Below are 14,086 nucleotides of genomic sequence, written 5' to 3'. Positions count from 1 at the left end.
ACCAACTGATTACGCCCCCAATGGAGGGCAAGTACTCATACTTAGAAAAAGTTAGAAATTTACAGCACAGATTCATTCTTCTTAGGTTTTGCATACATTTAATTCCTTTGATGCTGGGCTTCCCTGCTAAGAAATACTCCTTTAATGATTGACACCCTGCCCTTGTAATAATTCCTCTGAACAATCTGACCTTCATGTCTTTAGGTCTCTCGCCGCAGCGCGAAGCGCTGTCGCCAGCGAGGCCTATAGTCGTTGTCTCTGCTTTCAAGGGCTCTGAAGGGAGACAGGAGATGGGCATACGCAGGCTGCAGGCCAGATCGGGACGCGCGCGTGAACACGCCCTAGCATTCACTGTGAGCCGTTCATTAACTTTCACTTTCATTGTTAAACATGTACAGACATGTACAGCTGCACCCCTCCCTGCAAGTCGCACGCAATTGTACATTAGAGTTAAGATCGCAATGCGGCTAAAAAGTAATCACAGGCTGGTGGTGCGCTTTGCTTCAGTGCACTTTGTTGTAGCAGCGCGGTGCTCGCAGGCACTGCAGTGCCGCCACTCACCCGTCTTGGTGGCCTCCGGGTCGCGCTCCTCGGGCGTGCAGCATGGCGTGCAGGGGCTGTTTTTTTGTAGCTTTGGCGGCCCCTTCCCACAGCCTCACAAGCCGCGCAGCACTCAAGAACAGCGGGCGAAGACTGCAGGCGCCGCCACTGGGCACGAGCCGCAGGGCAGGCTAACGTGCACGCTCACTGCGTCTCGCTCCTGCCCTCCCGCGTCTCTTCCGTCTTGTTTAATTCTACTATGAAGGCTGTTCTGAGCTCCAGGCCGACTTGTGCCCCTGTCCCGCCCAGACTGTGTGCCTCAACCCCAGCCCGAGAAGCCTCACTGCGACGTCCACGCACCCCTCAGCTAGTCTGCAGGATAGGGACAACGTACAGCAATGCTGGCCATGTGACTAAGGCCCGCCGATACCGCACGGGACCCTCAAGAGGTATTTTGCAAATTCAATAGCGTCCAGCTCTGTGGGCGCATGTAGAAATATTTGGCGATTAACTGGGATTGGAGCAGACCTTGTAGTAATGCAGCGCTCACGGCAGCCTGATGCCCTGAATCCTTTGCGATTTCAAATTCTCATTGCGACCATAAATGCCATAGTAGAAGCGCACCGGCTTCCAAGACGGCAGCATCACACGTAGTTTGCAAAGGCTTGTTTTTTTGTTGTCGTCACTTTTACAAAGAACAAAGATCTAGATATATTCTACCGCTTTTAAAACGATATACATTTGTGCAATGTCGTATTGCCCTGTTCTTGAAAAAGCTTAATGATCCCTTTGTCTGTTTCTTTGTCGCTTCATTTCTATGGGCTTGTAAGCGAAGGAGGCAATTTATAAAATTGAGGCGTCTAATTTTAATAACTAACTGTACCTATACATCATTCACGAAATTGTGTAATTGAATCAAGAATTAATTTCATTTTAGCTGTAATTAATTTTTAGTCATATATTAATTGTGATTTTGTTGTAGGCAATCGTGATAGTTGAATTTGCACTGTGTTCACTTTACTGATTAACAACTTCAAATACAAAAAATGTGTATACTGAGGAATTGTTATATTTGAAGTTCTATATTTAGGGTTTGTAAAAGGTACTTAATGCATATACTTTTATGATCTATGCTTTTTAAATAGATCGAATAAAGTTGTTTGATGATGCTGTTCAGTGGCGGGATGAAACAGTAGGAGCTACAGTCTTCTGGGTGTCTTCCTGGCTTCATAAGAACAGATACTCTAGCTTCCATCATTAAGGGTTTGACTTGTACCTGGGTGTAATGGTTGTAACCTTGGTATTATGGCTACCATTCTCAGCCCGTATGTTTTGTAAAAAGGAGGCTGGGAAGGCGCAGGTTCCCATCGCCTTTCCTAATTTCAAACTTTTATTACCTTTGATTATTTCTTCCAAAGTGATCAGGCTAGTCAATGAGTCACTCTAGTCTGCCATTAGTGTATCCAAGCCTAGCCTTTCTGATATACTCTGTCAGCATGTTCAGGGCTACTGTTTCCCTGGTGTAAGGGTCTTGATAGTACTGTCGGAATGCCAAGAGTTTATCTTATCTTCAATGCATTCTACAAAGGATTGAGTCTATTTCTGCCTATGTTTCGATACCAGCATCTCCCAGTTGTGTAGCTACCCTCTTAGTATATTTGTTTAACCCCTCCAATTGAGTAAATTCTGCTTTGCATTCCTGCAGGCTAAACTGTCCTCCCAGTGCCAAAACATGACTGCATATTTTCTGTGAGGAGTTTACCTTGTGTTGCACTTAGTTATCATAGTTCTCTCTGGAGGGTAAACAGCATTCCCTCCCTCATGTTCTTTAGCCTAACATGTTCCACTGTAAAGTCCCACATTAGCACAGCTTTGAGAGAGTTCTAGACCTACGAAAGATTGCATTGCCTGTGTCATTGAATAGGCGGTTATCTTTGATTTAAGATAAAATTGCCTCCTACTACTTAAAGGTTGATTGCTGTGTGATTGGTGGCTATTTTTGGGAAAACTAAGAAATCACAGTGTAAAAGTTAGGAGCAGATCCAAACTATACCGTAGCCTGTTTGGCATTTGAAAAATGGTGTTAGAAAGATACGATTGCCATTTCCAGCGTCACAAGTAATTGTTCTTTTCTCTTTTTGGCTAGAACTTGCTGAAGTGTAACCCAGTGGAGAGGATCTCGGCCGATGAAGCTCTGCAGCACCACTACTTTGCGGATTTTTGCCCCCCCTAAAATAAGAGTTGTTTTTCCTTTATTCCCGCATTACCTTTCCCTTCCCAGACCCTTCATGCTTTTATCTGCTACTTCTCTTTAACTGGAACACAATTTAGGCCCACGAAACTGCTATCCAAAGCATCTGCAAGCTGCCTCCATGGACACCAGTGCCTGCTTGCTGGGTGCCTTCTCAGATAGGTTGGGCTTCAGTCTGGACTTTTTTGGGGGCAGTTGTCTTAATTTGCTGGACAACACTCTTCAGCTGAGTGGGCCGGCCTTCACTCAATCTTCTTCAGATCACCATCTTGGCCACTACTTTGGGTTGAATGTGACATCAAGGAAACAGCACAGTCTTTTGTGGACAGACACAGCGGCATCAGACATCAACGAATCTGAGGTTATCGCCACCTGCTGGACTTTGCTTTCTCCACTATCCTCTTAGATGGAGTGGAAACAAATCATTCCTTTGCTTTTACTTAGTATGTGTACATAGAGACTTTCTCGAGGCGGGTGCTCAGTGTAGTGTTACGAGTATATAGTGGCAACATGCTTGTACTGATATTCTCCATGTGCATAGTGTTGTAGCAGTAGTATTTATGCCAGGAGTTTGTTCCTTGTGTACATTTTGTTTGTTATGTAGTGTACATTTATTTATTATCATTCCCCTTCCCCCGTACACCCTGTATAGTGTACAGATGTTTGAGTAGTCAGAATCAACCCATGCAAGGTCTTACTGTACATAGTCCTGAAGTAACTTGGATTCTGTAACTCAGAGTACTAATATATGTACATCTGTTTGTCTATCCTGGGTGGTGTAAATCCAGTGAGGAAGCTCGGAATACAGTCTGTTGATTTGTTGTAGGAGCACAGTAAGGGATCTCTCTTTTTTCTGTATGATTCCAGTGGGAAGACTTGTGATGCTGTATAAGCTCAGTTTTGGAATGTTGTAGTACCTGCTGCATCTGGGTTCTCTCCGCTAATAATCTTCCTTTTTCTCTCCTCTTTTTGGATTGAGTACACAGTCTTTATGCATATATTAATGGTGGTGAACAGATTTGCACGAACAGAGGCAAGTAGCCAGAACCACGTTGCGAAAAAGAAGATTCTTCCTCTAAGTATAGCAGACGGATGTGAGCAGAGATCATCCCTTTTAGAGTGATGGAAACCAGTTGATCAAAAAAACTAGCTGATTTCACACATCTGCACCAATAGTAATTGTTCTAACACTGTGGTGATCGGCCACTAAATTTAAAGTTCCCATGGATTTGTGATTCAGAACTTTGTTTTATTTATGGTTCTAGCTTCGGACATGAATTTGATACTTTAATTACCCACGGAGAATCTAGATGCAGTAGCAACAAACCTATGAGACTAGTTTGTTCAAGCTACTGTATTGAAAACTATCCTCCTTTCCTCTCTGAGTGTCTGTGAACCAAGGCATGCCCTGAGTGGTTCATTTGCAGCACATATACTTCATTAAATTGTTTACTCATTTGATTGCTTATCAGTACATCCATTACAGAGTTATTTCTGCTGTAGAGAATAAAGGCCTTCATCAAAACAGTCATTTACTTTGATGTACTAGAGCTGTCCAACCACAGTATGGGGGCATTATGCCTACTGGATTCCTGTAACCTGGCGCCAAGTGCAAGGAAGACACCTTCATATTTCCATATTTTATAGGACATGAAAATAAATGTGATTAAGCTCTTGTAATAAGGTCTTATTTAGTGGACCTTCCGTAAGGATCTCCTATAAGTGTTGTATTCAATAATGCGGATGAAAGCATGGATTTAACTAAAGACCTTCTGGAAGTCAGATAGGAGATACCATGGTCCCCTGAAGAGATGTGACATGATCACTGGAAGAGAAGCAGATTAACAGAAACGTTCTAGCTCACAGCGCGTCTACTTGTCCTCATCGTTTTTATTACCTCACAAAAAGATGATGTTGGTCTTTACTCACAAGTCAAATACTATATTTTATGTACATAAGTTTGGCAACACTAATTTCACCAACATTTGTTGCTGGGGATGTAAGTTTGGTTCCCGACACTGGATCAGGACACTCATTTCCGCTACGCATCTCAAAGGTTTAAAGAGCTTGAAAGCAGTTCAGATCACAAGCTTACATAATTCTAACAAGTTGTTACTTTATTTAACTTGAAATGGTGTTGCTATTTGATAGTTATTTTTGGCTACGACACTACTACAAAGAATCTCTTGAATGGGCCTTTCTATTAAATCATGAAATGTCTTTAGTTTCTCTTCTTTTAACACCTCCAATACTGAAACTCGTGCACAAACTCAAGTCTAATTAGACGTTAACATGATCTTGATGCTCCCTCTTGGTCCATCCGCTTTTGCTTTTTCAGTCTACTGACTTGAGAAGGAGACTCAGCCCCGCAGTACCTGGGAGTAACTCGCTCTTCAATAAAATGATTGATCTCTTTCCTCAAATGGCATCTGGTTCCTGAAACACATACTTCTCTCGGACAGAGTGCTGGAATAAATTCCACTAGTTCATGGAAAAAGATCAAATGGGTCTATTTTTGTCTTTGAACATTAGAAAAAAGTGCCCCTTTTCTAAAATACCCACAGAATGATGGTGTATTTTTGTTTTCATTATATGTTTTGGTTATAGAGTCATACAGAATAACTGAGTTGGAAAACTTTTTGGTGAAGAAATGGAGCAGTTCATAGATCCTTTCATAACGGTTCTGGACCCTAAACCAGTTGAACCTTCATTTGCAAGTGATGTTAAAGTAGTCACCTTGAAACAACCATTACTATTATAGGTACAATTTGTTTTCTTCCTGTCTGGCTTTCACATCAAGCACAAACTCTTTATTTTAATTTATTTGCTAGTCTGTATCAGATGAAAGACTTTGCACATCCTAAAGGCTTTTATTTTTTCACGCTCTAAAGTGTTGTAGAAATTCATGAAGAGTTTTCATTACCTAATTTGCATTAAACCAGGAAAGGTGGTAACCACAGGAATCTATTATACCCTGATAAAATAATTCTTCCACAGTTCATTGCCCTGTTTTAGTGTGCATGCAGTTCTGGGCAAAGAAACTTTATAATATATTATTATTATTATTTTAAATGAGCCATGCCCCTATTGGGGAACCATTTGGGCTACTCTTCGTGCGTTCTGCATACACCATTCCCTGGTCATCTGATCTAATTCCAATGCTTGGTTTCCAAAATCCACTTTTAAAAAAAAATATTTTGACTAGCTAAGCCTAGTTATTGCAGGTTCCATACCTGCAATCATTTTCAAGCAAAAGTAACTAGAAGCAAGAGGGGACAAGCAGGTTACACATTATGACAGCATTGGTACTCTTTGTCCTTAAGCATACCTTTATGATCAACTGCCATCTCTTCTGCTTTTTACTAATACATTTACCATACTCTGATTGATAATTTTAACTGGAACTGATGGGTAGAGACTGATCAAGGTAAGAAAGCGCAGCCCACAGCTGTCTTTGTGCATGTTCCTCACTTTTGCAGTCTGATGGCATATCCTAAGGTACTGCCCATTCCACATATTGCAAATCACAAAAGGTGAAAGGGGGAATTAACGAATGTTTACAGTGAGCAGCTTTCTCTAATTTAAGGACAAAATGGAGCATTTTTCCGTCTTTGAAAACAACTCAAATTAAAGTGAAAGTAAATTCAATAAACTGGTAATTTTTGGATTAAAAATGGCAGGATTCTGAACCTTCAGTAACAGTTCTAGGAAGGTAAGTCAGTGAACTAAGTCCTTGTGAACCTCCTATAGATGGAGTAATGTAACCTTCCATTAACCGTCTTAGTACGGTCATGTTTTCCTTGTAAATATTTGTCTTAGTATTCAGCATGTAGGGCTTCCTAACAGGGTGCCTGCTCATGATGGTACAAACGTGGGCCTGAGATAAACCTACTTTTTCTCATACCCGTTAGTCTTTCAGTCAAAGTGGATACATTCTTTTTCGGAAGTAAAAATCCAATTTTAGTATAATAATGTTTTTTGATTTCTAGTTGAGCAATATAAATGAGACTCAAGCAGTTTTGTTCTGTTTGTTCATCTATGCATCAAAAACGCGCACACCAACCAAACAGCTCTTTTATAAGGTCAAATTATGAAAAAAATGGATTTTGAGGTTCTCAGCCTTCCGAATTCTGAACGGTTCACATGAATTTATACAGCATCACTATTCATATTATCTGCTAAACCGTTTATGGTTTAAAATTCTTTTGGGTCTTTATCACCAGATTCTCACCTTCCAAGTTCCCATACTTTTTTTTTTAGATTACCATGTTATTTTAATGCATTTCTTGTATTTCAGCATGCCATCTGTGTGCATAGATTCCACGGCCAGAATTCCCCAACCCCTGTATGTGTTTTTGCCTGCTGTACGCCAGTGTTGTTTAATTGGTATTTTCAATCTACATCAAGTGGTCATGATTGTGGTAAACAGATTATGCTTGTGTTTAAACAGGGAATCTGTATATCATCAGTCAGGCTAGGCACAGTCTGTCCTCAAATAATTTGCGTTCTCTCGTTTTGGTGCTCGTGCAAGATGGGAATTGCTAATCTATGTCCATGAGGATGGTACGTTTGCCACCTAAGCCTGGCAGTAAGCCCACCATCATTATGGGTTTAATTGGTAAGCAGCCCGTTACTTTGGGTGTCTACATTTATACTATGTGGTGGTTTTGCCAGGTAAGATGTACCCGTCTGCATAGAATATTGTTGTGCCAGAGTTGATGCCTGTTCCAGGTAAAGGAACACTCATTTTGTATTTACAATGCACCCCATGTTGTTTCTTGCCAAGCTGGCACCAACCAACGCCCCCACATTATTGTTAGTTTTTGGCCATGCTATGTAGGTGGATTATTTGCAAGACAATGCCACATGCAAAAGGGCTTCAAATTTCAGACCTGTAAGTCCATGGTCTTTCACAAATTGTAGTAATGCATACAGGCCTTGCTCTGAAATCTCATTGCAACTGCTGTGGATATCAAACTGAAATGCTGTATTCTTTCTGTGCGCGTCAGTTTAGAATTTTGAACAAAGAGATTTGACTACTGGGATGGATGGTTGTGGCGGGTATGGGCAGGAATATGCTTTCTTTGGGTAACCTGCTTCTGTGAATCTTGATGTATGCACGCAATTGAAAGTGATTGATCGCTGCAACGGCCTCTGGTGCATTTGTAGATTGATTTCTGTTTGTTTTAAATTGGTGACTTGCTCTACAGTACGGTATGTGTATTTGTCAAGTTCTTTGAATTAAATGGTTTTTTGTTCAGACTCGTTTAGCATGGTTTTTTTGTCAGTGCAAGTGAAACCACAGAGCTAAGTAAAGCTCACAGTAACGTTTTTATTTTCTTTGAAGTGATTGGAAAATGTTATAAGACAATATTTTTTAAGTGAAGTCCTTTCACTCACCTCTGTCTCCATGCAAATACCTGCTAAAGACGACACCCCATAGCTTTAAAATCCTTCCACTGCACGTGTTCCTTTGATCGCATATCTATTAACAGAAGAATATGCTTTTTTGCTTTCACCAATTTATTAGGTCGAGCATGTTATACAGCTCACACGCTGTCTCTTTCAAGACATATTGTGAGCTTACCCAGAACATACAGTGGGTTGGAGCCCTCCCTTTGCTTACCATTGGTTGGCTTTCTTGTCACTCTCATGTGCCTGCTTCTGATTCATGTCCCACCTTGTCAGTTTCGTGTCTTGGAGCATAGCCGTCTTACAATTTGGCTTATCTTGGGTATGCACAACATCATCTCACTATTCCTTGCTAGATATATCTCATATATGAGGCTCATGTTAAACTCGTATTGCACTTATAGCGAGCACATTCTGTCTTAAATCATAGTGTGTCCTTTGAAATTTTTCACTATCATTCCTGTGTTCCCTTCCCCTCCTTTCATCCTGTTTTCACTGGTACATTCTGTCCTTGGTCACGACCCCACAACTCCACACACACTTCTTTAACATTGTTTGGTTCCAGTATGTTAGCTATAGAACCTGTCTTTCAACGACCATGAGGATTTGGCAATGTTGACCTTGAGATAAGAAGTTAATAAAGTGGTTCTTGTTCAACATACCTTCTGGTTTCATATTTCTTTGCCCAACACCACATTTCTTGGTGACAAGGATCAGATACTTCCTCTGCCTGTCATTCTCATATTGGAGTAGGCATGGCGACAGGTATGTTCATAGCGACGCTCGTTCACACTCGTCTCATACTGTAAAGGTCTGCCCTCTGAGACAATCCTCCAGACATGTAGATGGAAACACCTGCCAGTGATCCCTCCTGTGCTTTCTCTCCACCTTATCCTGACTCAATCTGAGTTTACTCTTCCCACAAAGCGGTACCTCTCTCTCCTCAAGGTGTCCGATGATGTTTACCACAGTGGCCATTTTGGAGCTGCATACTGGTTACTGATTTCAGCTGGGAAGAACACCTAAAATAACTTATTAACTAACTATAGACATTCATTTTGGACACCATACAAATCTTTGATTCTCCTTAACATTTTCCTCAGCTTTTTCTTATCTTATCGACATATTCTTCAATTACTACACCTACTTCTCCATCGTTATTTCTTTGCTCTGTTTTTGTCATTCCTCATTCTGTTCCACGAAACCATGTATTTCCATCCACTCAACACATTTCTACAAAATAAACGAGACACCCTTAGAGTGGAAAAAATGGAAGAAGAGTTCTTTATTTATTTTACTGGATGTCAGTTGATAGGAAACACTGCATTCTCTTGCACCATCTTGGCTTGGAAGGGCAAGAAATATTTTGAGCCTTTCCCAAAGTAGAGGCTCCGGAAGTAGCGGATGATAAAAATGAATTTGAAGAAGCTATACGCAGGTTAGAAAAACGGTCTAAACACACAGTTAGCAAGATGCTTGAGAGATTCCATTTTTACACAAGGCGTCAAAAGAACGATGAAAGTTTTGATGACTTCTTAAATGCCCTTAAAACTCCTTCCTGTTTATGTGATTTTGGACCAACAACGGACAAAATGGTTCAGGACCAACTCATGGTCAAAGCTAATAAAACATTTTATAACTTGCGCATCAAGAATTTTCAGTTCTATTAGTGGCACGGAGGCAAGGATTAAGCTTCTCAGTATTTACTGCATTTTTAACAGCAGCCAAAAACAATCAATAAAACCAAAAAATAAGTTTCCAATGAATAGCATCATTACATCGCATATCACATGCTCCAGTCCTCATGAAGCTAGTCCTTTAAGTGTTGACTCCACCATCTTTCTTTCTCTTTTTTTGTCATCATAACCAACAGTGAGATAAATAACGGTGATGGATCAAACCCTGATCTTTGGACTGGGTAAGAGTGGTCTGCTTAATTCAGACACTCTGTTCATCACCACCCCCTTTTCTGTATCATCATAACCAACATAGCAGCATTACCTTAAACCTTGAATCATGAATCAAGAAGCCTATAAGAATTGTCTGACCCTTTACCATAAAAACATAAAGAAGGCTCGCAAGACTCATATCGAGTCCCAGCTGAGTCAGGCAGGAAACTCTTCTAAGGAGCTTTACCACATTCTCATCTCTTTTATAAACCCCAAGGCTTGCCATATGGAAGTAATGCCTTCACAAGACGTCTGTGATAAACTTTACTCAAAAGATTGAGACCATATATGCTAGTATTTCTAAAGACAATGACCCACAACTAAATAATAGTGCTTCTCACTTATCACTTTCTCATTCTATAAATTCGTTGGATTATTTTCCTTTTCTTACAATAGACACAGTGAAGTCCCTTATGAAAACTGTCAAATCTGGTTCACCTCAGGATGTTTTACCCGCTTACGTATCTTCGCTGCTTCATAAGCAGTTGGATCCCCTGATCTGCCCTATTTTTAATTCTTCCTTGACCTCGGGCAGACTACCTTCCCGATGAAAAGCTGCTCAAATAATTCAAATTAAAAAAAAATCTAATGCTTCCCCGGAAGACCTATCCAATTACCGTCCTATTTCCTTGCTGCCCTAGTAAACTCTTGAAGAAACACATGAACAAACATCTTTCAGATTTCATGGAAACAATAGGTGGTTTTGATCCCTCCCAGTCTTGTTTTCGCCCCAGGTTCAGCACGGAGACAGCATTAATTGCAGTTACGGATAATCTCTGACATTTTCTAGATAATGGTCAGGCAGTACTGTTAGTGCTGCTGGATTTGTCACCAGCGTTTGACATGATATCCCATCCTATTCTTTTATCTAGATTAAGAAATGTTGGTATCCAAAATCAAGCTTACCAGTGGCCGTCTGACTTCCTAAATATCCGCACTCAAACTGTTAATCTGGGCACCTTTTTATCACCCGCATCTAAATTGACTAAAGGCGTTCCCCAGGGATCTTGCCTAAGTCCCACATTGTTTAACAGCTATGTGTCCCCTCTTGCAGATCGTCTTAGGAACCTAGGTTTCATCCTCATTTTTTATGCGGATGATACCCAGCTGCTAATGGCATTTGACAGAAATTCTGTTAACACTCAGCTGGCCTTTGCTGAAGGTATGAATGCAATCTCAATACGGATGAGAAACAACTTTCTCCAGTTAAATGCCAGCAAAACGGAAATCATGCTCTTCGGAGCGACGCTGTTACTCTGTTCCCCAGATTGGTGGCCTAACAATCTAGGCCCCGTCCCTGCCCCGAAAGTAGTGGTGAAAAATCTAGGCGTGCAATTAGACCAGAAACTCTATATGAAAGAGCAAGTTACAGTTACCGTGAGCGCTTGTTTCTTTACATTGAGTCTCTAGAGGAAGGTTTTTCCTTTCCTCCCTTTGACCATTAGGAAAACTCTACTACAGGCTCTGGTAGTATGCCATCTGGACTACTATAATTCTCTTTTAATCTCAGCCACAGAAGCTTCACTCAATAGACTCCAGGTGGTTCAAAATACCGCCGCTCGATTGGTCTCTAATTCTCCAGCTAGAACCTCATCCTTGCCCCCTACTCCAGAGATTACACTGGCTGCCTGTGCAGAAGCGGATTTGCTTAAAGATTTGTTGTTTAGTGCACAAGGCACTGTACGGCAATGCTCCCAGCTACCCTAGCGATAGACTCATACGGCATCAGCCCTCTAGAACACTTCGTTCTGGATCCAAATCGCTCCTTGTGGTTCCTCAGATAAATAAATCACGCACTGGGGGGAGGGCCTTCTACCACCTGGCCCCCTCCTACTGGAATCAACTTCCTCTTTATCTTCGTGAGTGCACTATCTGCATTTCTGTTGATTTCTCAAAAGCAAACTTTTTCAGACCCCCTTCTCGACTTTGTAATCATTCCACTGTTTCCCTAAGCGGACTAAATAGCACTTCCATAGCGTGGAGATACCCCTTTGGGGGTGATTCAGGTGCTTTAAAATAAACACACAAAAATTCCTCAAATGAACTGAACCAAGTCCCAAAGTTCAAACCAGGACAAACATGGCCAACAGCGATACACCAACTTCCAGTTGGATCCAGAACAGGACCTACGTCGCATGCCTGGGCCTCAAGCCTGAATACCAGGAAAGAGCAAATATTTGGTTCTCATCTTTAGCTCACGAGAACTGTCTCAGGTATGTTTCTGATCGTTTCCTGAAATGAAAAGGCTTAAAGCCATACATTCTGGTCTTTTGAATGCACCATCCACTAACTTTGTGTGACATAGCACAGGTAAGAACATAACATTACATTATCACAAATGATACATTATAATCAAATAATACCAGATATATATATGTAAGCAAGCCAGTGTGGGATATTCCTTGCCTCCGTGTCCTTAGTAGAATTGAAATTTCTTGACGTCTAAGCTAGGACATGTTGTTTTCTGCCAGGACCGGAGGCTCAGATTATGCTTGTTTAAAGCTGTTCCAGCACCAGTGATGCAACAACCACAATCGATTTTGCAAGTAGACTCAGAGGGCCTATCTTCCGCTTTCATAATATCCTCGAGACAAACACCCAAGGAGTAGGATTTGGATGCCGTAGCCCCTCTAGCTGAGTGAGCTCCAAAAGTATTGATGTCTATACTTGCTTGTGTTAGAAGCCAACACATCCATCTAGCCAGCGTAGTCAATGTCACAGGATTATGAGGCTTTAGTAAAGCAATAAGTAATTGTCCCTGTGAATCTTGTCTCACCTTGCTAGTACATGCCTCGTACTCCGTCAGACTTTGAAGCACACACAATTTTGTGTTATTTGAGAAGGCTGGATAAGAAACTGATCTTGAATTAGATTTTGTACATTTCGTAATAGTAAAGGAAACTCCCTCGGGGTAAGCAAGTTCTATCAGCGAGGTCCTGAACACAGACATCCGATATTCGCTTGCATGAGATCAAGCATAACAACATGGTGAGCTTCGCTGAGATTTGCTTGCAAGATAGATATCTGTTATCTGGTCAATGTTCTAAAACTCTGGGGACTACATTTACATCCCATAACATAGAATATTTAGGTTACAGAGGGTTTGATAACCTAATGCCTCTCATAAGTTTTCAGATCAAAGCGTGTTCCCCAATCGGCTTCCCTCCAATTGGGAGGTGACCTGCCGAAATATCTGATCTAAAATTGTTTATTGACCTATAAGCCAAACTGGAACTTGACAAATCAGCTAGGAAATTATTCACCAGGTAGCATTCCACCCCCTCTGGATAAACACCCGCTTCGTTACACCATCTCCTCCATGCCGAAGCATAGTGTTTGTGGGTGCTGTAGAAAGCTGACTCTCTATATGGTGTACCAAAATGTGGTGCACTGTGCAGAGAGTCCAGATATCTCTTATTAGTGTACAGGGGCTTGCTCTAATATTTCCAAGGGAAGTGGCTGCTCCGCTTCAAGGGAGATGCTGATGGGTTGGCGAAGTGCTGGCAGACCTTCGAGGCTTTTGGAGGATGCATCACTGCAGTAAAAGTTGAGTCTTTGCAATTGTCGAGGCAGAAGCAGGAAGGCAGAGTTTGGCGCCAAGTCCACAGCTAGTCTTCAGTTCTTGCGGTCTTTGTCTCTTCTTTGTCCGTCTTCTTTCTTCAGGTGAATTTGAGTTCCTGGTGTCAGAGGGCCACATTAATACTGAATTTAGGGTTGTTAAGGGTAGTGAAGGGTAGTAGCCAATAGGCTACTTACCCTTGCGGTCACTACACCCCATCCCTATATGACCACTTCCTGTGGGGAGTGGCAATAACCTTGTCCCAGAGTTTCTAATTCAACCAAAAACAAATGGTGGAACCCTTCTTTTATGGGGCACATCGGCAAGCCCACCTTAGGGTTGTGAGTAGCCTGATTGTGCAACACTCCTACTGCA

General features: G+C 41.6%; 1 protein-coding gene across 1 annotated transcript in view; it reads left to right on the top strand.

Moving 5' to 3' along the window:
• Positions 1-8,051, top strand: part of CDK5 (cyclin dependent kinase 5) — a 428,946-nt gene extending 420,895 nt beyond the window's left edge. Inside the window, exon 12 of the mRNA XM_078662795.1 lies at positions 2,687-8,051. Coding sequence (XP_078518921.1) covers positions 2,687-2,773 — 87 coding nt within the window. The 3' untranslated portion in view covers positions 2,774-8,051. The remainder of the gene's footprint in view (positions 1-2,686) is intronic.
• Positions 8,052-14,086: the final 6,035 nt, after the last annotated feature.

The sequence above is a fragment of the Lissotriton helveticus genome, chromosome 10 (assembly GCF_964261635.1).
Source record: "Lissotriton helveticus chromosome 10, aLisHel1.1, whole genome shotgun sequence".
NCBI classification, from domain to species: Eukaryota; Metazoa; Chordata; class Amphibia; order Caudata; family Salamandridae; genus Lissotriton; species Lissotriton helveticus.
This window is presented reverse-complemented; position numbering and strand designations above follow the sequence as displayed.